The sequence below is a fragment of the Hemibagrus wyckioides genome, linkage group LG04, assembly GCF_019097595.1.
Source record: "Hemibagrus wyckioides isolate EC202008001 linkage group LG04, SWU_Hwy_1.0, whole genome shotgun sequence".
Taxonomy (NCBI): Eukaryota; Metazoa; Chordata; class Actinopteri; order Siluriformes; family Bagridae; genus Hemibagrus; species Hemibagrus wyckioides.
Window position 1 is genome coordinate 22,271,321 of NC_080713.1, and position 18,606 is coordinate 22,289,926.

Below are 18,606 nucleotides of genomic sequence, written 5' to 3' on the forward strand. Positions count from 1 at the left end.
GGCTGTTTTGGCAGCAAAAGGGGGATCAACACCAATATTAAGGCAGGTGGTTATGCCTGATTGGTGTATACTGATATACTTTGTATATTTTGTGTATCTGTCCTGTAGGATAGTATGTTTGCACTAGGCTGCAAACTGTGTCAGCTATATATGGCTGAGATAACAATAAAAGCTTCTTGACTTGACTCTCCCATCATCACTAAGTTTTCAGAAATCAGGAGTAATTTAGCCAGTACCTTTAAACAGGCTTTGTCATGTGTTTTGGCTTATGTCCAAAGGAAGGGGGTAAAACAGTGAAAGGATTATTTATGCTAAACTAATTCAACTACCTATATGGTCAGATAAGTAGTAAGTAAGTAAAAATAAAAAAATAAAAATAAGCCAACTTTGCTTCATGTTCTTATTCATACGCAATTTTTTACATTATAATTTATTATATTTATAATTTATGTATCAGTTAATTAACATCTGTACATACATAAAAATAGTTTATATTGTATGTTTTAAATAAATCAGATTAAATTGTTAGAGGAGGATTTTAAGCAGTGATTTTGCGATGTACCCCTCTCTTTTTATTTACAGGTAAATAATAAAAAGGCATAATCTTTATTCATAAAACAAGACCACATATCTGTAACAGACATATGTAAATGTTGTGACTTGTAAATTTTTTAGATCTTAGATTTTATTAAAAGTTATAAAAGTTCTGCTTCTTCTTCTTCTTTCGGCTTTTCCCTGCAGGGGTCGCCACAGTGAATCATCACTCTCCACCTATCTTCTGTATCCTCAACACTTGTACCCACTAGCTTCATATCCTCATTTATTACATTTATATACCTCCTCTTTGGCCTTCCTCTTTGCCTCCTGCCTGGCAGCTCCATGTCCAACATTCTCCTACCAATATACTCACTCTGAACATGTCCAAACCATCTTAATCTGGCCTCCCTAACTTTGTCCCCCCAAACGTCCAACATGAGCCGTCCCTCTGATGTACTCCTTCCTAATCCTTTCCAACCTTGTTACTCTCAAAGAGAACCTCAACATCTTCAGCACTGCTACCTCCACATCTGACTCCTGCCTCTTCCTCAGTGACACTGCCTCTAAACCAAACAGCATGGCCGGCCTCACCACTGTCTTGTACACCTTCCCCGATATTTTTCCCATCACACAGAACTCCCAACACCTTTCCCCACCCATTCCAACCTGCCTGCACTCGCTTCTTTACCTCTTAAAATTTATTATTAAGTTATTATTTCCTGTGAAATATTTTGCAATATATCACAGGCAATATTGCAGTTATTAGTCCATTGCACATATTGAATCTCCAGGTACGTAAAGATGCAGGTGTCGTACATAGTCAGTAAACCTCTTACAAGTATCTGATTAAATATTATTAAACAAATAACCAGATTTATATGTGTCCCTTAAAATAAAGTGTCACCCTGGTCTATGACATTAAATTAATTCATCACAAACCTTAATTATTAAAATATAATGGAAATAATCATTATGGATTAACTGTTTTTTTGTTATCTAATGTGTTTCTTTTGTAACGAAAGCTCTTTGGATTTCTACATAACAGTGTATACAGTGATTTACATGTGAGCAACCTCATACTGGGTCAAGTTTTACACTGTGTAATCTCTTTTTTTTTTTTTAAATTTTGACAATTATTTACATTGTTCTTCATTGGGGTGAGTATTTTCTGCCTGTTATCAATATTTTTATTAATATATTTTCTTAAAAAATTATAATTCTTTATTGTCTCTTTAACTGTCTGTTACATAAAATATTGCACAGCGCCCCACATATGGATTTAAGTCTATTTTGAATTTTCCTAAAATATTCTTTAACTAATCATTTTGATTGATTTGATTTTATTCAGATGATTATTTATTAGACCTCCATATTTCTATTCGCTACAAATATCAGGTTTATTTGAAGGTGCTACCTTTCGAGAGTTGGTGGCAAAATGTTTTCAAAGAAGTTTTGACAGAAACAGATGACTGAATTTCCTTTATTTATCTTTAATTTTGCTTTTAAAATTAAACACTGAAAAGTTATACTTGCAAAAATAACCTTTTTGGAGTCAAGTTTAAACTGAAAGACAAAATATGGGTAGTTTTTGCTGAGTAAAGTCCTGAGGGCCAATTACAGTCACTATATAAAACTGTAAAAGGCAAAATCTAGCAAAAGCTTATCACCCAAACAAGAAAAAGGCAAATATATATCAAATGTTATCTACCTTCATCAGCACATATGCTATTAAATTTCATAATACTCATTCCAATGCTTGCAAACATTCATTGCACATCCACGATGTCATATTCCAGCTATAAGAACATCAAGATTATATATTATATAAAATTACATATTATTACATATTAAGAATTATTTTTCTTAATTAATACATTGTCATTCCTTCATGATACTGTATGTGCTTTATAATACACCCTTCAAACCTAATATAATATGGTACTCTACAGATATTTATGAAATCAAACATCTGGACTCCTCAGGAGCATATTCTATAATGAATTCAGGGTAAATCTGATACTTCTCAAAGATGACAAAAATGCTTGGATTGCTGCAGTCATCCACACAGCTGTCATAGAAGCCTTTGCCCATGGTTTTAGGAGGTGGACGGAGCAAGCTGTTGTGGCCGCTGGTGTAGTGACCCACCAGAACCCGTGCCACAAACATCTTTTTGGTGGTGTCTGCAGACTGAGAGTATTGGTCAGAGTAGGAGGCATCTCTGGCAAAATAACTTCCTAAGAAATAAAAAAAAACACCCAATGACAGAGAAAAAATTGTACATTTTAAGTGTGCACTGCCTTCTTAAAGGTAATTTAAATATTTCTGCCATCAGATATTTATATGCTCTGCAGAGAACGTGCTTGAACATGAAAAACAAATCATTTAGGGACTGGCCTATAATATATAATCATTTAAAATTATTAATAGCTTTCTCTAAGGATTATTATTTATTTATTTGCTCACACCTTTTCCATATAATGTGCCGTTCACCCCACAAACCCTCCAGTCGAAGTTCTGCTCACAGATGGCCTCTATTAGAGATTCCCGTGTGCCGTGAAACAAGAGTCTCTCATCCACATCTCTCCCTCCGTTCCGCTCCTTCATCTGTTCTTTCTGCCTGAAAAGAAGATTCATAATATACAGTATCAGTACATGTAAATACATAGAAATATGGAAACTGAGTGTAACACATTTGTATGCAGAGTCTGTTATAAACGCTTAAAGCAGAGATTCTCAGCCATTAACTCATGTCGCACTGGACTATAACCAGGACAGCCAGAAACTTTGAGGTGATTGTCAATGACCATTTGAACTTTATAGACCACATTTCAACAACTGCGCACATGTTGTAGGTATAACATCAAGAAAACCAGACCCTATCTAACTGATCATGCCACACAGCTACTAGTTCAGGGTTTTGCTTTTTCCAGAACTGTAAAACTGTAAAACATTATTATGGGGTCTAACACCCAGCTCCATCAAACCCCTTCAGTAGATTTAGAATGCAGCAAATCACCTTGTTTCTAAACAGACCAACGTCACACCCTCTTCATCTCACTTCACTGGCTTTCTCTAGCATCAAATTCAAGGCTTTGATACTCACATACGAGACACTCTGCTTGAGGTTTATGTTTCCTCTTGTAACCTGGTACTGCCTACTTATTGAGGCACATGGTCCCTTTCCAGAACCTTCAAACTGACTGTCCCTCAATCCAGACAACAGAAACCTTCTTTAAAATCTTTACAAGATAGCTAAAGACTCACCTCTTCCAAGAAGGCTTGACCAACCCATAACTTGTCCCCAAACCAATAAATAAATAAATAAATAAATAAATAAATACAATCTGCACTTATACTACCTCTTACACCTCTCCTCTGTGCACCGTTCTCCTCTTGCACTCAATTCACAATCTTATACATTACCACTACTTGTATTGTCCTCTGTCTGATATTTTGCTTAGCTTGCATTTCCTCATTTAGATAAAAGTGTCTGCTAAATGAGAAAATATGAATGTAATGTAAATGTAGACTACAGTGAAGGAGCAGTAAAGATGTTAGGCTTTCCACAGCACGGGAAATGAATCAGTAAAATAAAAAATGTATTCACAGCTCATGCACAAATTGTAAAGTTCTAGGTTTTATCTGTGTCATAAATAGTACATTGGCACTGTACATACTGAGTAAAAGTGTTTGCTAAATGTGTTTGCTCAACTTTTGGATAGGTCTACCTTATCAGGAATTACACTGTAATTAGCAGAATTCTTTCCATGATAAATATCTATGACTCAAAGTAGGCAAGCCATGCACTTACCACTGGAAAACTTTCCACAGTGAGCTGTTCTGGTTCCTCTCAATGCTGTTGACTTTGTACTTGGGCATGGTTTGTTTAAAGAGCTTCTCTACCATGAGGAATTCAGCCTCTGTCCTAGACAGGGGAACCAGCTAGCAAGCAAAGTTCAAATGTTTTACTATCATATGTAACTTACTAGCCATTTTATGGACAACAGCAAACCACAGTTAAGCACAATGAAGCAGCAGGTAAAATCACTGAATAAATAAGCCACTGAGCAGAACAAAATACCAACAACAGGAAGCTTGGTATCATAGCAGAACAATTGTACCTTGTATGAGAAGCTGGGTAAAGCTCCTCTATCCCAGTGAGCAGGAACTGCCACAGAGGAAGAGCTGGAGGTTTCACTATGAAGAAAACACACACAAATGAAAGTCTTACATTGTTTAGTTAATCAGAATTTTATTTATATAGCACTTCTAACAATTCAGCTTTATGGAAATTTGGATATAGAGTCAGATCCCTAATAAACTAATGAGAAGTGACAGTGACAAGAAAAAAAATCCCTGAGACAACTTAGGGCTTTTTAAAATAGTAGAAATCGTAAATCTAATCCTAAACGTTACGCAGTGGGCAGTGGTGCTGGGGCAGTGGTGGCTCAAGTGGTTAAGGCTCTGGGCTCTTGATTGGGGTTCAAGCCCCAGCATCACCAAGCTCCACTAATGTGCAGTTGAGCAAGGCCCTTAACCCTCCCTGCTCCAGGGACGCTGTATCATAGCTGCCCCAGCGCTCTGACCCCAACAAGAAAAGAATTCCACTGTGCTGTAATGTATGTGTGGTTATAATAAATGCTTTGTGCCCTTAGTTCTTTTTCTTCTTCTGGTCATATTCATAATCTGATGTTCCACACTGTACAACGATTAGCCTTCTTTTTTTTTTTCGCCACAACGTTTCGATTTGGCAAAAGATTTTACAACAGATGCCCTTCCTGTTGCAACCCTCCCATTTAATCCAGGCTTTGCACTGAGAGTTAACTCTTTATTGGCTGGGTTAGGGTCCTGCCCGAGAATTGAACCCAGGCCGCGGCAATGAGCATGCAGGATCCTGCCACTGGACCACCAGGAGGCTAAGGTCTTAAGAAATGAATTGATTTATTCAGGGGTGGCAATAGTGGATCCAGTATCCACAGTTTGATCCTGTGTCCAGGGGATATTTGGTGCAGCATGCTCTTTCAGTGTCTGTGTGGATTTCCTTCAGTTTAAAAGCATGAGGGTAGGTAGATTGGCTATGTTGAATTGCCCCCAAGTGTGTGTGAATGAGAGTGAGAATGTGTGTTCAAGGAGCCCTTTGATAGACTTTGGTCCCATCGAGGGTGAATTCCTTGACCTTGTGCTCCGTAATGCCAGGATAGATTCCAGATCCAGCATGAGTCTGATCTATTCCAATTTTTCAGCATTAGGATGAGAGTGACACTTCATTGTTTCATATCCTGAGGGAAACACTGAAAACTTTACCTATGATTGTTCTATTGTTAGTTAAGCAGTCATCTTCTGAAACTGCATCACATAACAGCATGACAATCTAGGCTAACATTGAGCTAGCATGACCATGCACCAGTGATTCTGTCAGTTTTAGCGTGATACCCTTTAAGCTTGCTCTCAACCTCTAGAGCAGACACAAATCGTGGCCTCCTCCGAATCTCTCGTTTGGTTTGGTACAGAACGTTTCGCTGATACATGTCTGCAAATAAAATATACCAGAGGAAAAATTGAGCATATTTACATTTACTAATGCAACAACGATATAACAGAGAGTTATAGGTTTTGGATTACCTTTTAAATATAGCATGTATGTGTGGGTACCAGAACTGACAGGGACTTCACTCTGCGGATCCGAGTGGTAAATGTTCTCTAGTGTCTGAGAAGTTAGAGGAGTTGACAGCTGTGCATCCTCCTGTGGATATAGACATCATGTCATCTTAACTGCAATTACTGAAACTACTATTCAGTCCCAGCTCCACACTGAAAAGAATATCACTGACCCCCTGTCCATATTCAATCCATTCTTCTTTATTATTTTTCCAGTACCAGAGCCACTCAGTGGTCAGGATGAAGTTAGGTGGCTTGGTAACAGACGACACTGTGGACAGACGGCGAACTTGTCTCCCTCCACATGTCATGGAGATGAAGTTAACATTCTCAGGCCCTGGACTGAGAGTTTAATTTCACCAATTAATTCTAATATTTATATATATATATATATATATATATATATATATATATATATATATATATATATATATATATATATATATATATATATATATATATATATATTTTTTTTTAGATTTAAATATGGCAATTAAATCTGTTCAACAACTTCAGAAAAGAAGATCAGTGTTTACCTCACTTCATTAGCTGGATTACAGAAGGCCTTCTCAATTTCCTCTCCATTTGACAAGTCTTTCCATGTCAGTCCATTCTTATCCAAAACCTGCCATTTATACGGCAAGTGGCAATGAACACGGACACACTTCTCTAAAAAACATTAATAAAACAAAAAACACAACAAGATCAGCAATATAATCTAATAGTGTATATACATGACAGAGCCTCCTGGTGGTCTAGCGGCAGGCTCCCGTGCTCTCATTTCTGTGGCCCGGGTTCAATTCCCGGGCAGGGACCTAACCCAGCCACTGAAGAGTTCACTCTCAGTGTTGATCCCAAGGGTTGTGTCAAGAAGGGCATCCGGGATAAAATCTGTGCTAAATCAAAATATTTAGACCAAATGATCTGCTGTGGCAACTCTGATAGGGAGCAGCTGAAAGAACAACAACAGTCTATATACAGTACATCCTCTAATGAACATAGAATATAATATACATATGTACTTACTTAGAGTGGTTATTTAATTATATTGAATTATTTTGTGAAATAAGGTAAGCTATGATTTAAAGTATAAACATTATTAGTCACTCTAACATTCTCTAATCATTCATCTGATCTTCGAATCTCTGATCATTGGGTTTCTCAAGTATGTGAATTGACAGGGATAAGAGTACAAAACGGTGGGTTCTGTTTTCAATTTGTATCATTATGAAAGTAAAGAAAGATGACCTGAGTTAATCTATGACCTGAGACATCTGTTAGTTCTGATCTATGAGTAGACCACGAGGATCTAGTGAAACATTGATTAATCTAATTGACTCATAAAGACTCAAACATTTACATAAAGTTTAGAATTGAATTATCCAGCCAGAACAAAGACATTTATAAGGGATGAAAAAATGTGGTAACACCTTACTTCTTCTTCTTCTTCTTCTTCTTTGGGCTTTTCCCTTCAGGGGTGGCCACAGCAAATCATCTCTCTCCACCTATCCCTATCTTCTGCATCCTCAACGCTTGCACCCACTAGCTTCACATCCTCATTTATTACATCCATATACCTCCTCTTTGGCCTTCCTCTTTGCCTTCCTGGCAGCTCCATGTCCAACATTCTCCTACCAATATACTCACTCTCCCTCCTCTGAACATGTCCAAACCATCTTAATCTGACCTCCCTAAATTTGTCCCCCAAACGCCCAACATGAGCTGTCCCTCTGATGTACTCCTTCCTAATCCTGTCCAACCTCGTCACTCCCAAAGAGAACCTCAACATCTTCAGCTCTGCTACCTCCAGCTCTGACTTCTGTCTCTTCCTCAGTGACACTGTCTCTAAACCATACAGCATGGCCGGTCTCACCACTGTACACCTTGTACACCTTGTACGCTGATATTTTTCTATCACACAGAACTCCCGACACCTTTCTCCACTGATTCCAACCTGCCTGCACTTGCTTCTTTACCTCTTTCCCACACAATCCATTACTCTGGTAGTTAGTTCTGTTGCTTTAATAACAATAAATTAATATATGCATTAACTATTAGCACATGAGGAAATGTGTGAGTCATATATAAAAAGTCATTAATAATCATGAGTTAAGCATTTGCATCTTGTTAATTCATTCTGTTAATTAATAGCATGAATTGCAATATGCCTATTAATAAATAAATATGCTTTGAATGCACCGATTTATCTGTATAAACACATTAGTTGTGTATTAAGATGTCATTTAGGCCCATTTAGGGACCTTAGTAAAGTAAAGTGCTACCAAGACATCCTTACTACATTTCAATACATCTCTTTAAAGGTGATAATGATGACTGTTGTGATCATATACACACTGTCAAATTTAATATGGACAAAAACCCGTAAATAGAGACTCACGGTCAGTCAGTGCTCGCTGACTCACATGTAATTTATGGTAAATGTAAAATTAGTGAGATATAGAATATAAATAGGTATTTTCTATCCTCCAGCAAATCATATAGATTAGATCAGATAGCATGATCTATGCAGTACCTTTAAAACTGCAACCTCTGCGAATGAAGAAAAGGCAAATCTCATTTGGATCAGGTTCCTTTGCAGGCTTTGAACTTTCTCCAGCAGCTAAAGATTCAGAATAGGCAAAAGATTATGATGAGAATCTAACAAATACAATAAGTGGAAATATTTATCAAGCTCTATCCAAAGGCCAGTTAGTTCTAACCTGTTCCAGGACTGGCCGTTTTAGCCAGGTAAAGAGGACCAGGTGGTTCTTCCTTATGAGAACTGATCAAAAACCTGTTTTTGTAAATCTTGCCGAAGTTGTTGATGTTTTCGGGGCTGAGTCCTCTGTTATTAAGAACTTTCACTGCAGTGGCATCAAATGAATGAGCTCTTTTGCAGGTGGCACCGAATTTACAGTCATCCTGCAGGAAGTGCTGGCAGACGTGCAGGTTAGTGCAGGACGCCTGATACCTACAGGCTCCATGTTCTCCATTCCCCTTATTATAGTGGCTGCACACCTAAATCCATACACAACATGAGTCAAATAATGATGACCACTCGGAGTGACCAGATAAACTAATAAACATGTGTGTGTTTACTGACCTCTGGCAGGAGGTAGGGATCATTCTGCAACAATAGCTGGAAAATTGCAGACTGTCCAAGTTCCTGGAGTCCAACTTTGCTCACGAGTGTTGAATTATGAAAGGAATCCAAGGCGTGGGAGTTTTTGCATTTTTCCCTATAAGAAAATAAAATATTAGAACTGTAACATTATGAGTTTTAACAATCCGTTCTGCTTACAGATTTCTTCTCTGTAGACTATTTACTCACCTGAACCTGCAGTTCCCGCAAACCAAGTACCTGCACAGGTGCAGAGTTTCACAGCCAGCACACTGTCCAGGGAGGCTCTGACAAACTCTCAGTGGTGTTTTAGCGATGATCACAGTGTCAGCACTGAAAACCTCACAGTCTGATCTTTTCTCACAGCCTTGCACCACCAAGAAGCGGTCAAAATCACAGAGAGCTTCTTGAACCACTTCATCTGCTACTGTGAAACGTTTCCGCAAGATCTGACCCAAAGTTTGAAAGTCCAGACTGCCTCCAAGCTGGCAAACTGCCTGAAAAATAAACGACGATATTACATGGGACATCGTGGGAAGCAGAAACTATTCAATGTATCTGCTATTACTCACACTGGACTGAGACTTTATTGCTGGATACAGATGGCACTGGGTTGCCAGATTTCAATCATCAATTATAGCTCTATTTATGAAAGCCGTTTCTATGGCGAATCATATACTTAAAGCTTCCTATTTCCTTTATTCCATCGCAGTATTTAAATTAATTAAGTAAGTATGTAATTAAATATAGATTTAAATTTCAATCTTAAGTTAATGTATGATTTTTAGGTTGGATTTTATGGCGCACTCTGGCAACCCAGATTAAGCAACATCCGAGTAGAGCAGGAGATATTTTTTAAGAAACGAAACCGATTGGAACCGATGAATGCCAAAAGTATTTGGGATTGAGGCTGGGTTAGACAAGCAACATGATCTTTTCTGTTTTTATTTCATTAACTAAAGTGCTAATTTGCAAAAACCTAAAACCTAAAACTAAACTAGAGTATGTCATGCAAAAAATGATAATAATAAGATTTATGTAATACATTTCCAAAGTGAAATTTGTTGCGCATGTGTGAACTTCAGGTCAGTGAGACTCCCATTTAATGCTACTTTATTAAATTTTTCATAATAATGAGTACTTATGTACTTGTATATAAGTATATATAATATACTTAAATTGAGGTAATGCATATAAACACGAATTCAGCCCCTTCCAATATGGCGGACGTGTTGACGTGTCCTTGTACGACACAGAAGCGCATACGCCCCCTACTGTTTCCTAACGTATGTGAACTGATAAACCATTTATTAACTGTTATTATCTTATTTCATTTAAACATCCGTTATTCATTGTTGTCTTATTTAAATTAATTTAATCTAAATAAATTTTGTATGGTCTGTATGGTGACTGTGTGGTAAATTCAGAACCACAGTGGTGGGATACTCTGCTCTGTACATGGACGATCCTGTGGAAACGTCCCAACTGGAGGAAGAGAGAAGCTTCTACACTTATCATGCCGACTCAGAAAATCGGTCCGAATTGGTAATTCATTTTCTCAGTCTTAATTTATATCTACACTTATGGATGACTGGATAAACATACTTGGAAGTGTTTAAATACTGGTTTCTCGCTGCAGGAATGTGACAAGAATTTTTCTCCTGAATAGAGGGAGGTGCCCTTCATCAGATACAGTCATCTTCATGCTTTAACAGTGTTTCATGTAAATGTAAGAAAGATGACTGAGGTTACACTTGTTTTTCAGCTGGCACTTTGCAAACAAAGGATGTCCTGAAGCTGTCTGCCATCTGAGAGGCGGTCTCTGTGAGTCAGCCTTTCTTTACTCTGAAGACCTGCTGTTACTACATGACTAGATTCTACTCTGTCTTGACTCCTGTTGTGTGTTATCTGATGTTCAGTGACTGTTGGCGAGCATCCACCATCAGAGAAGATTCTGATGTGTCTGGCATCAGCCAACGAAGAGGTGAGTGCTGATTTCAGCCTGTTACATCTCGTACATGCTGAGCATCATCTGAGGAGACAAGCAGTGATGAAGTGTCTTGTTTCTGGACAGAATGCGGCCAGTGTTCAGTCGGCCTACGACTCCATGATTCTTTTCCTGAGAGAGCCGTCCATTCAGGAATCGATCGGGACGGAGTTCCTCCAGTCTCATGTAAGCTTGGAAATAACTGTGTGGCTAATGATAAAGGATTTGAGTTAACGTCTTCTTTTTAACATTTCTCCCCTGTGCAGCTGCACCATTCAAATTTCCTGGACATCTTCTTCGAGCTTGTCGAGAAAACTTTGGTTCATTGTAGGTGAAGTTTTCTCTAATTGCTGAGGGAGAAAATAACAAAGCATAACATCATGTTTTTCTTTTCTAAAGTCGGACGGAGGATTCTTGGAGTCTTTTAATATCAGTCTTTTTTTAAACGCTGATTTTTAACCTGTTTTTCTTTTCCTCCTGACATGACAACACTGTAAGTGCCCTCTGACCCCCAGAGATGCCTGCAGAACAACCTGAACATCCTGAACATCCTGAACATCAGCCTGCTGTATTAGTATTAAATGATCTGCTAGTATAAGCTAGTATAACTATTTTAGTATAAGTTTCACATTTAGGAACATATCTTTGTAGTATATGTTTGAGCCTTTAATACAAGTTTTATTTTTGTAGTATAAGTTTAATCATTTTAGTAGCTTTTCTTTGTATTAGAAGTATAAATGTTTTAGTATAAGCTTTATCTTGCATTATGAAGTTTAACTTTTTGCCTTTCTTCGATCTTTTAACTTAGTCTAAATAAACTTTTAGCAAACATTTACCCTTTTAGTATATATGTTTCATTTTTATTTATGAAAGTATATATAATATATTAAACATGTACCCTTTCATTTACACATTTAACATTTTAGTAAATCGTTAACTTTTTAATACACTGTATATTAAACTTTCACACAGTTCACGTTTTAGCATAAGTTCAAACTGTAAACATTTCTTGTTTCTGATATAAGATTAATCTATTTAGTATAAGTTTAATAGTTTTTAGCACTAGTTACTGTTTCAGTGTAAGTTAAATGTTTATAATTCGTTGCATTTTTTTTTAAATCATACATTTACCATTTTATTAAATATTTAATCTATTAGCAAACAGCTAACTCTTTAGAATACAGCTATGCACTGTACAGTTTTGCACCGTATTGTTCGTTTAATAAAATGCTAACAAAAATTCATTTGCTTCCAGTTGAGATTTCTTGGTGCTCTTTCTAATCATAGATCTTAATGATTCTGATGAATCATTCTTGGGTTCATCTGCACCTCTGGAAGCAATGAGAGACTTTTATTTACTTTCTTGACTGTGAAAGGATCACTTTAATTAGATTACCGAGAGTTAAATAAGAATGAGAATGTAAGAAAAGAAGAAATGCAAGTGAACATGGTTTATAGAACATATTTCTACTCAGTAAAGTTTCTCGTGAAAAGTGAAAAGTGTTGTCTTTAAAAAGAGCGAGAATTTTTTTTTTTAATGTAAAATAAATACCTTTTGAAAAGCCCTAGACTGCTTTATAGTTATATCACTGGTACTGATTTCGGAAATGTTTTTGTACATTATTAAAGTTTTATTTAAAAGCAATTTAATTGGCAAATATTTTCCTTGTATATTAACTGACAACTTACAGCTGAGACACAAAGCAAGAGCAGTAGTTTACCAGTGCTGTGATTTAACCTCACAACCTTCTGATCAATAACCCATCCCCTTAACCACTAAGCCACCACCAACTACTTAATCTATACTGAGCAAAAATCTGCAGATTATTGATTAACAACAGAAATTTATGAAGATGTCTTTAGTGATGTTCAACATGGGATAGAGGAAGACTGGGTGAACTTCCTGAGAGCCTCAGGATGAAGTTGTTAGGAGAGGAAAAAAAAGCTGTGTGCTATAAAAAGAAGCTTTAAATCTTCTTAGGAGCATTGTGAAATCCATTAGAACTAAGTGGATAAACTCAGACACAGAAGTGTCCGAGATTTCATCTACAACACTGAAGAGGTTTCAGAGCTCACTGGCTGAAATAGGAGAACCTGCAGACTTCCAGAATACCATCAGCACTTCACAGAGCCAGTCTTGTATTTTTTTCCCTCCAGGTTCATGTATTGGTGAGATGAACAGTTTTGTTTCATTTTTTTGTGAACTGCTGACAATATTTCTCCTAAATTCTAAATATAACTATTGTTATTTAGAGTGTATATTTAAAGGAAATGACAACACATCAAAATAACCCAAGATCATGCAGTATTTGCAGAGCTTTAATAACTCAAATAAAACAAAATGCAAATCATTTGTAAACAAATTGTGTTAATGCTTTGGCTAAATAACATTAAGAAATCAGTATTTGGTGGAATAACCCCGATTTGCATGCGTTTTGGCTCCATGCTCTCCACCAGTTTCTCACATTATACCACTCTTTTTGCAAAAAAGCAAACAGCTCAGCTTTGCTTGATGGTTTGTGACCATCCATCTTCCTCTTGATGACATTCCAGAGGTTTTCATTAGGGTTCAAATCTGGAGATTGGGCAGTGGTGTCTTATTTTTTCCAGAGCTGTATGTGTGTATGTATATATATATATATATATATATATATATATATATATATATATATATATATATATATATATATATATATATAGAAAAACACACAAGGGGAAGCAGATATTTTAACCATGCTTTCATATATATATATATATATATATATATATATATATATATATATATATATATATGAAAGCATGGTTAAAATATCTGCTTCCCCTTGTGTGTTTTTCTATTTTTCTGCTTTGTCATCTAAATCCCTAATGGTCTCCTGCGCACATACATGAAAACAGTACAACAACATGCTGATCAAACTAAGTTCTTTATTAGAAAGACATGATCCAGAGTGGTGGCTCTGACCAAATGAAATAAAACATAAAAAATAAAACCAATAAACAAAACAAAAGCTCCATAACTTGTTAGAATGTTGCATGCCATATATACAGTCTTATACATAAAAGTGCAATGTCACAATGAATCATTAGCAGAATATTTATCCGATTACGTCTACTGATCGATAATGCGTTCACTGTCTTTTCCTATGTACTGCACAGGTATGAAAGATGAGCGTGACAGCACAGAGGACAATGGCTTGAAGCTCCTCTAAAACGGCTTTTAAAGGCACTTTCACGAGTCCATACTACAGATGAACATTGCCACGTTGATATAACAGCAGTCTGCTACTGTACACCTGTGGAGGGATAAATCCAGGAATAAACCCTGAAACAAATACACTCTAATAAAGCATGTTCTGTCTGCAATGCACTGTACACCTTATTACAAAAAAACAAAGAAGAAAATGTTATCGTTACTATTTAACAGTTAGTCATTCAAAAGACAAAATAATTATAATCATGTTTAAAATACATTATGAAATATTAGCAACAGGTGTTACTTATTTCCTGACAACACTGGTTCAACAGATGGTCCATTGTTGTGTATTAGAATTCGGCATGAGCATATGATTATTATTATTACACACACACACACACACACACACACACTCTCTCTCTATTCTGTCCCATTTGTCTACGTTTTAGTGAAATCACTACAATTAAAATTTTTGCCCAATATTGCAAATAGCAGTTTTGTTATGTGCGATTGAAATCCTTTTTCTATCTCAGTGGTCACTCTGTTTATTTACCTATACAACCGGGAGCAGCTGCTACACATTTACAGTGAAATCTGTATAATGGAACAGCTTTCAATACACATCCAAAGCTTAAAACAAAACAAAATGCTTCTTAAGATGCAGAGAGCTTTTAGATCATATTTAAAATATTAGGCAGTTCACTGATCTAGAGCACAGATTTGAGGCTGATTGACCCACACACTTCTACACCACGTAGCAATAAGGATGACAACAGTGACATTTTATAATAACAGTCAGAGAGTCCATGGCTATTGGCTTCATGCCTTTGTTTGGTGAAGTCACGGAAATATTGCCTCGGAAGTCTTTTTCTTCTTTTAAGACTTCATAAAAAGCTCTTTGCATATAACTGAAAAGGTATCCTACTCATGCTCTATAGGTAGAAATCGGAGAGATATTTGAACAACAAAGTTCTGTACCGTCTGTAAGAGCAGTGGTGTGGAAGTGGCAGCTGAACCGGACAGTTTATAACCATATCGTAATGGCTCAAAAATATTCCGAATTCAGCTGTTTTTTATTTTCCTAATAAACAATTTCCATCCTCATTCTACTGTCTTCTACTATATCCGAGTCATGGTGATAGTAATATTATTGGATGGGGAAAAATGAGATCCACTTTTATTCACTGAATCATTCTACTTTCATTGGTGATAACTGTGTATATACATATTACTATTGTTACTATCAAAAATATAATATTCAAAGTAAAGCCTTGCATACACTACTTCTCTTGGTCTAAAAAAAAAATCCACAACTGCTTCTCAGGAATTAGCAGCTTATTTTTTTTTTTTTTTTTTGAGATACCACCAAAGACAGGGTTAGTTTTTCATGCGGCAGTGCTGCTTTGTTACGAGTAAACCACATTCATTGCTTAGTAACTGATTAGCTGTAGGCTCAGGTCCGTTCCAGACAAAAGAAATGAAATTTCACACAATCCTGAGGCTGTAAACAAAGAAACGGAAAAAAAACCCAAAAACCCTGCTTTGTTCCTGTATTATTCACATTTAGCATTTCTCTACTAGATGTAAACTATGAACAAATTATTCTAACCACCACGCAGGAAGCCTTTGTGATTTGTTGCTTTCTTTTATAATACAGTCGAATACGAACTAGTTTATAGTTTCCTTATCGTCTATTCACACTGAGAAATGAACCTGGTCTATTTACATGCAAAGAAATGATCGTATCAAGAGAACGGATTTCTATACGCTGTGACGGTTTTACGTTTTGCACCAACACTGGATCACAAAAAGTGGCTTTTAAAATGTATAGTAGAATGGGTCACATTTCAATGCAGATAAAAAGAACGATTCAAATCCTTTAGGCAGGTAAACATGTCTAAACGAAGACCTACAGTTTATTATTGACCTGTGAAATTATTAGTAGTATATCTATACAGCTTGAACATGTCTCTGATGCTCAGCACTTGTTCTGTTGCTAGCAATGGAACAGAGGAACAGTTGGTTCTTCAGTCCAGTGCAGATGTAAAATATCCAGGATGTAACCGTTACAAAGCAATCCATTTATATCGATGAAAAACTCCCTCTGCTGAGCTGTGATTGGCTCACATGGTGCAGGACTTGTCGAGAGGATCCTGGGGCGGTGATGCTGAAGCCTGAGCTGTACCCCCCTTAGGCAGCGCCATCATGGGCTTGGGACGGAGAGCAGGGGGTTTCAGCTGCACACCCATTCGAGGGGCTACAGCGGGTTTGAAGGTGCTCATGGCGTCGCTGGAGGAGCTGGTGCTGCGACGGAGAGGGTGGCGATTCAGCGAATCAGCAGAGCTGCCAGGTGTAGACGGAGAGTTCTTCATCTGCTCCAGCGTGTCCAGCACCACGTCGGGGGCGTGCTTAGCCGAGCTCTGTCTCTCCAGCTCGCGCAGCTCGTTCAGAGCCGTGTTCATTGTCTCCTCTATGTCCTAGTGACAGAGACAGAGGAAAGAAGGAATGAGGCAAATGGCACACAGGATGCTAGAACAAGTTAGGTACAGTTACACCACTACAAGGACTCCTCAGCAGTACAGATATCAGAGAATAAGAATGATTTGCTTCTAGATGACAGTCTGGTTGTGTGTGTTTTCACTCGCTGAATTGTGATGCTGTCATTAATAGCTGCTTGACAAAATTATCAGCGCCATTTCTCTCATTACTGAGATGTTAATAAGAGCCCACCGTGAACCAGAGCTTATTAATACAGCATGACTTGATAGACACCACCCCGCCTACTGCCTGTCAGACAGCACCAGCTCCATGTAAACATATATTTCAAGGCATCCACAGCACATAATGCACCAGACACCACCAACAAAGGTAATAACACAGAGCTGAATACTGTATGAATCAGTAATGCACATCAGAGGTTGGTTGGGAATCTTAACAGACCTGAAGATTCAATTTGATTTCAGTTGAAGCAATCTGATTACACTTGATGTCTTAATGCATCTTGGAAATTTACTTTCCATTTTCCAGCATGTGCCTGATTTTATCATCATTTTCATTTTCTATGAATAAGATTTCTGGGCATTAGGTGTTACAGTACAAAACCCCTTAATGCAAAAGTCCATCAAAACCAGCATTTCCTAAATGCTTTTGGCAAATGACCTTTATTCCTTTATGTACAGAAAAGGCTCTTAATATATGTGGCTAACTCATTGTCATTTTTTTTTGTTTTGAATCTTGACTATTACTTATCTAAAAAATAAACATTAATGCTATATAATAGTTAAGGGTATAAATTCAGTTACAAAATGTTGTGTGCAATCATTTAAGGATTATGAATAATCTAAGAATCAAATCATTTTTCCCAGCCAGTCAAAGTGAATGGACCTTGAAGACCTTCATAAGTAAATCAGTTCACTCATGAAGCGCTTTGTATGACTGGCAATACATAAGAGGACGTGTGTGTTAGAAGCAGAAAGCAGTCACTGAGTGTGTTACAAGGCGTGGTGTAAGGGATGACGCTGCTCGCTGACCTGTGCGATGCTTTCCGGATCCAGACCCCTAGCCATGTACTGGCCTGAGGAAGTGGATCTGCGGATCGGGGGGCTCTCCATCTTCTTCAGAGACTCGTGACGGCTGATGTTGGTGAGGCTGCTGTGGCCTGTGAGGCCACCGTGTCCTGTGCGTCTGCGTCTCTCCGGGCTGTCTGTGACCATCGGGCCTCTGCCACGCACCACTTCTCGGGGGCTGTAATGCCCCAGCACAGGTGAGCCGAGGGCTGGGTTCCCATGAGTACCGTGGTTCCCATGACTCCCATGGCTTTGGGATGGATGAACCATGCAGTGGGCATCGCTTGGGCGTGCAGGGGGCTTGCGATTCGGGGGGTCACTCCTCTTCCTGTGACGACTACTAGAGAAATAAGAAAAGAAAGAGATCATTATGACAGAAATGTTGACTCACAGCTCTTTTCACATACCAGGTTTAATGAATAATGGCCTGTTTATTGTATTTAATAGTTTTCTCTGCCTTGTGTGTGACCATGAGATGAGCTCTTCTGCTTATTATCTTTGTTTGTACTCAGTCTGGCATGTGGAACACAAAGATAAGTCATGG

General features: G+C 37.6%; 2 protein-coding genes across 5 annotated transcripts in view; both read right to left on the reverse strand.

Annotated features, from left to right (window-relative positions):
- Positions 1-2,003: 2,003 nt before the first annotated feature.
- LOC131352348 (protein mono-ADP-ribosyltransferase PARP12-like) lies at positions 2,004-9,910 on the reverse strand. The gene is made up of 12 exons (XM_058388379.1): positions 9,527-9,910; positions 9,299-9,434; positions 8,916-9,213; positions 8,729-8,815; positions 6,732-6,864; positions 6,369-6,537; positions 6,160-6,280; positions 5,971-6,067; positions 4,659-4,734; positions 4,349-4,479; positions 3,003-3,154; positions 2,004-2,771 (listed from the first exon to the last, which is right to left on the reverse strand). Exons 1-12 carry the CDS (start codon positions 9,844-9,846, stop codon positions 2,491-2,493), a joined length of 2,001 nt encoding a protein of 666 aa, XP_058244362.1. The 5' UTR covers positions 9,847-9,910; the 3' UTR covers positions 2,004-2,490.
- A 4,298-nt stretch (positions 9,911-14,208) lies between these two features.
- The window catches only part of srgap1a (SLIT-ROBO Rho GTPase activating protein 1a), an 83,527-nt gene continuing 79,129 nt past the window's right edge, over positions 14,209-18,606 (reverse strand). For 2 of the 4 annotated variants that reach the window (XM_058387532.1, XM_058387530.1), the window contains exons 21-22: positions 18,027-18,399; positions 14,209-16,973 (exon numbers count right to left, since the gene is read on the reverse strand). In XM_058387532.1, coding sequence (XP_058243515.1) covers positions 16,620-16,973; positions 18,027-18,399 — 727 coding nt within the window. In that variant the 3' untranslated portion in view covers positions 14,209-16,619. Of the gene's footprint in view, positions 16,974-18,026; positions 18,403-18,606 lie in introns of all 4 variants that reach the window. The other 2 variants (XM_058387529.1, XM_058387531.1) reach the window with 1 other exon arrangement.

Excerpts from the sequence above, each read along its gene's own strand:
- LOC131352348 (XM_058388379.1), bottom strand. The coding sequence starts at position 9,846 with ATGTCCCATGTAATATCGTCGTTTATTTTTCAGGCAGTTTGCCAGCTT. Across the intron at positions 9,214-9,298 it reads ATCCCTACCTCCTGCCAGAG|GTGTGCAGCCACTATAATAA; the intron begins GTCAGTAAACAC and ends GTATGGATTTAG. Across the intron at positions 2,772-3,002 it reads CGGCACATTATATGGAAAAG|GAAGTTATTTTGCCAGAGAT; the intron begins GTGTGAGCAAAT and ends TTTATTTCTTAG.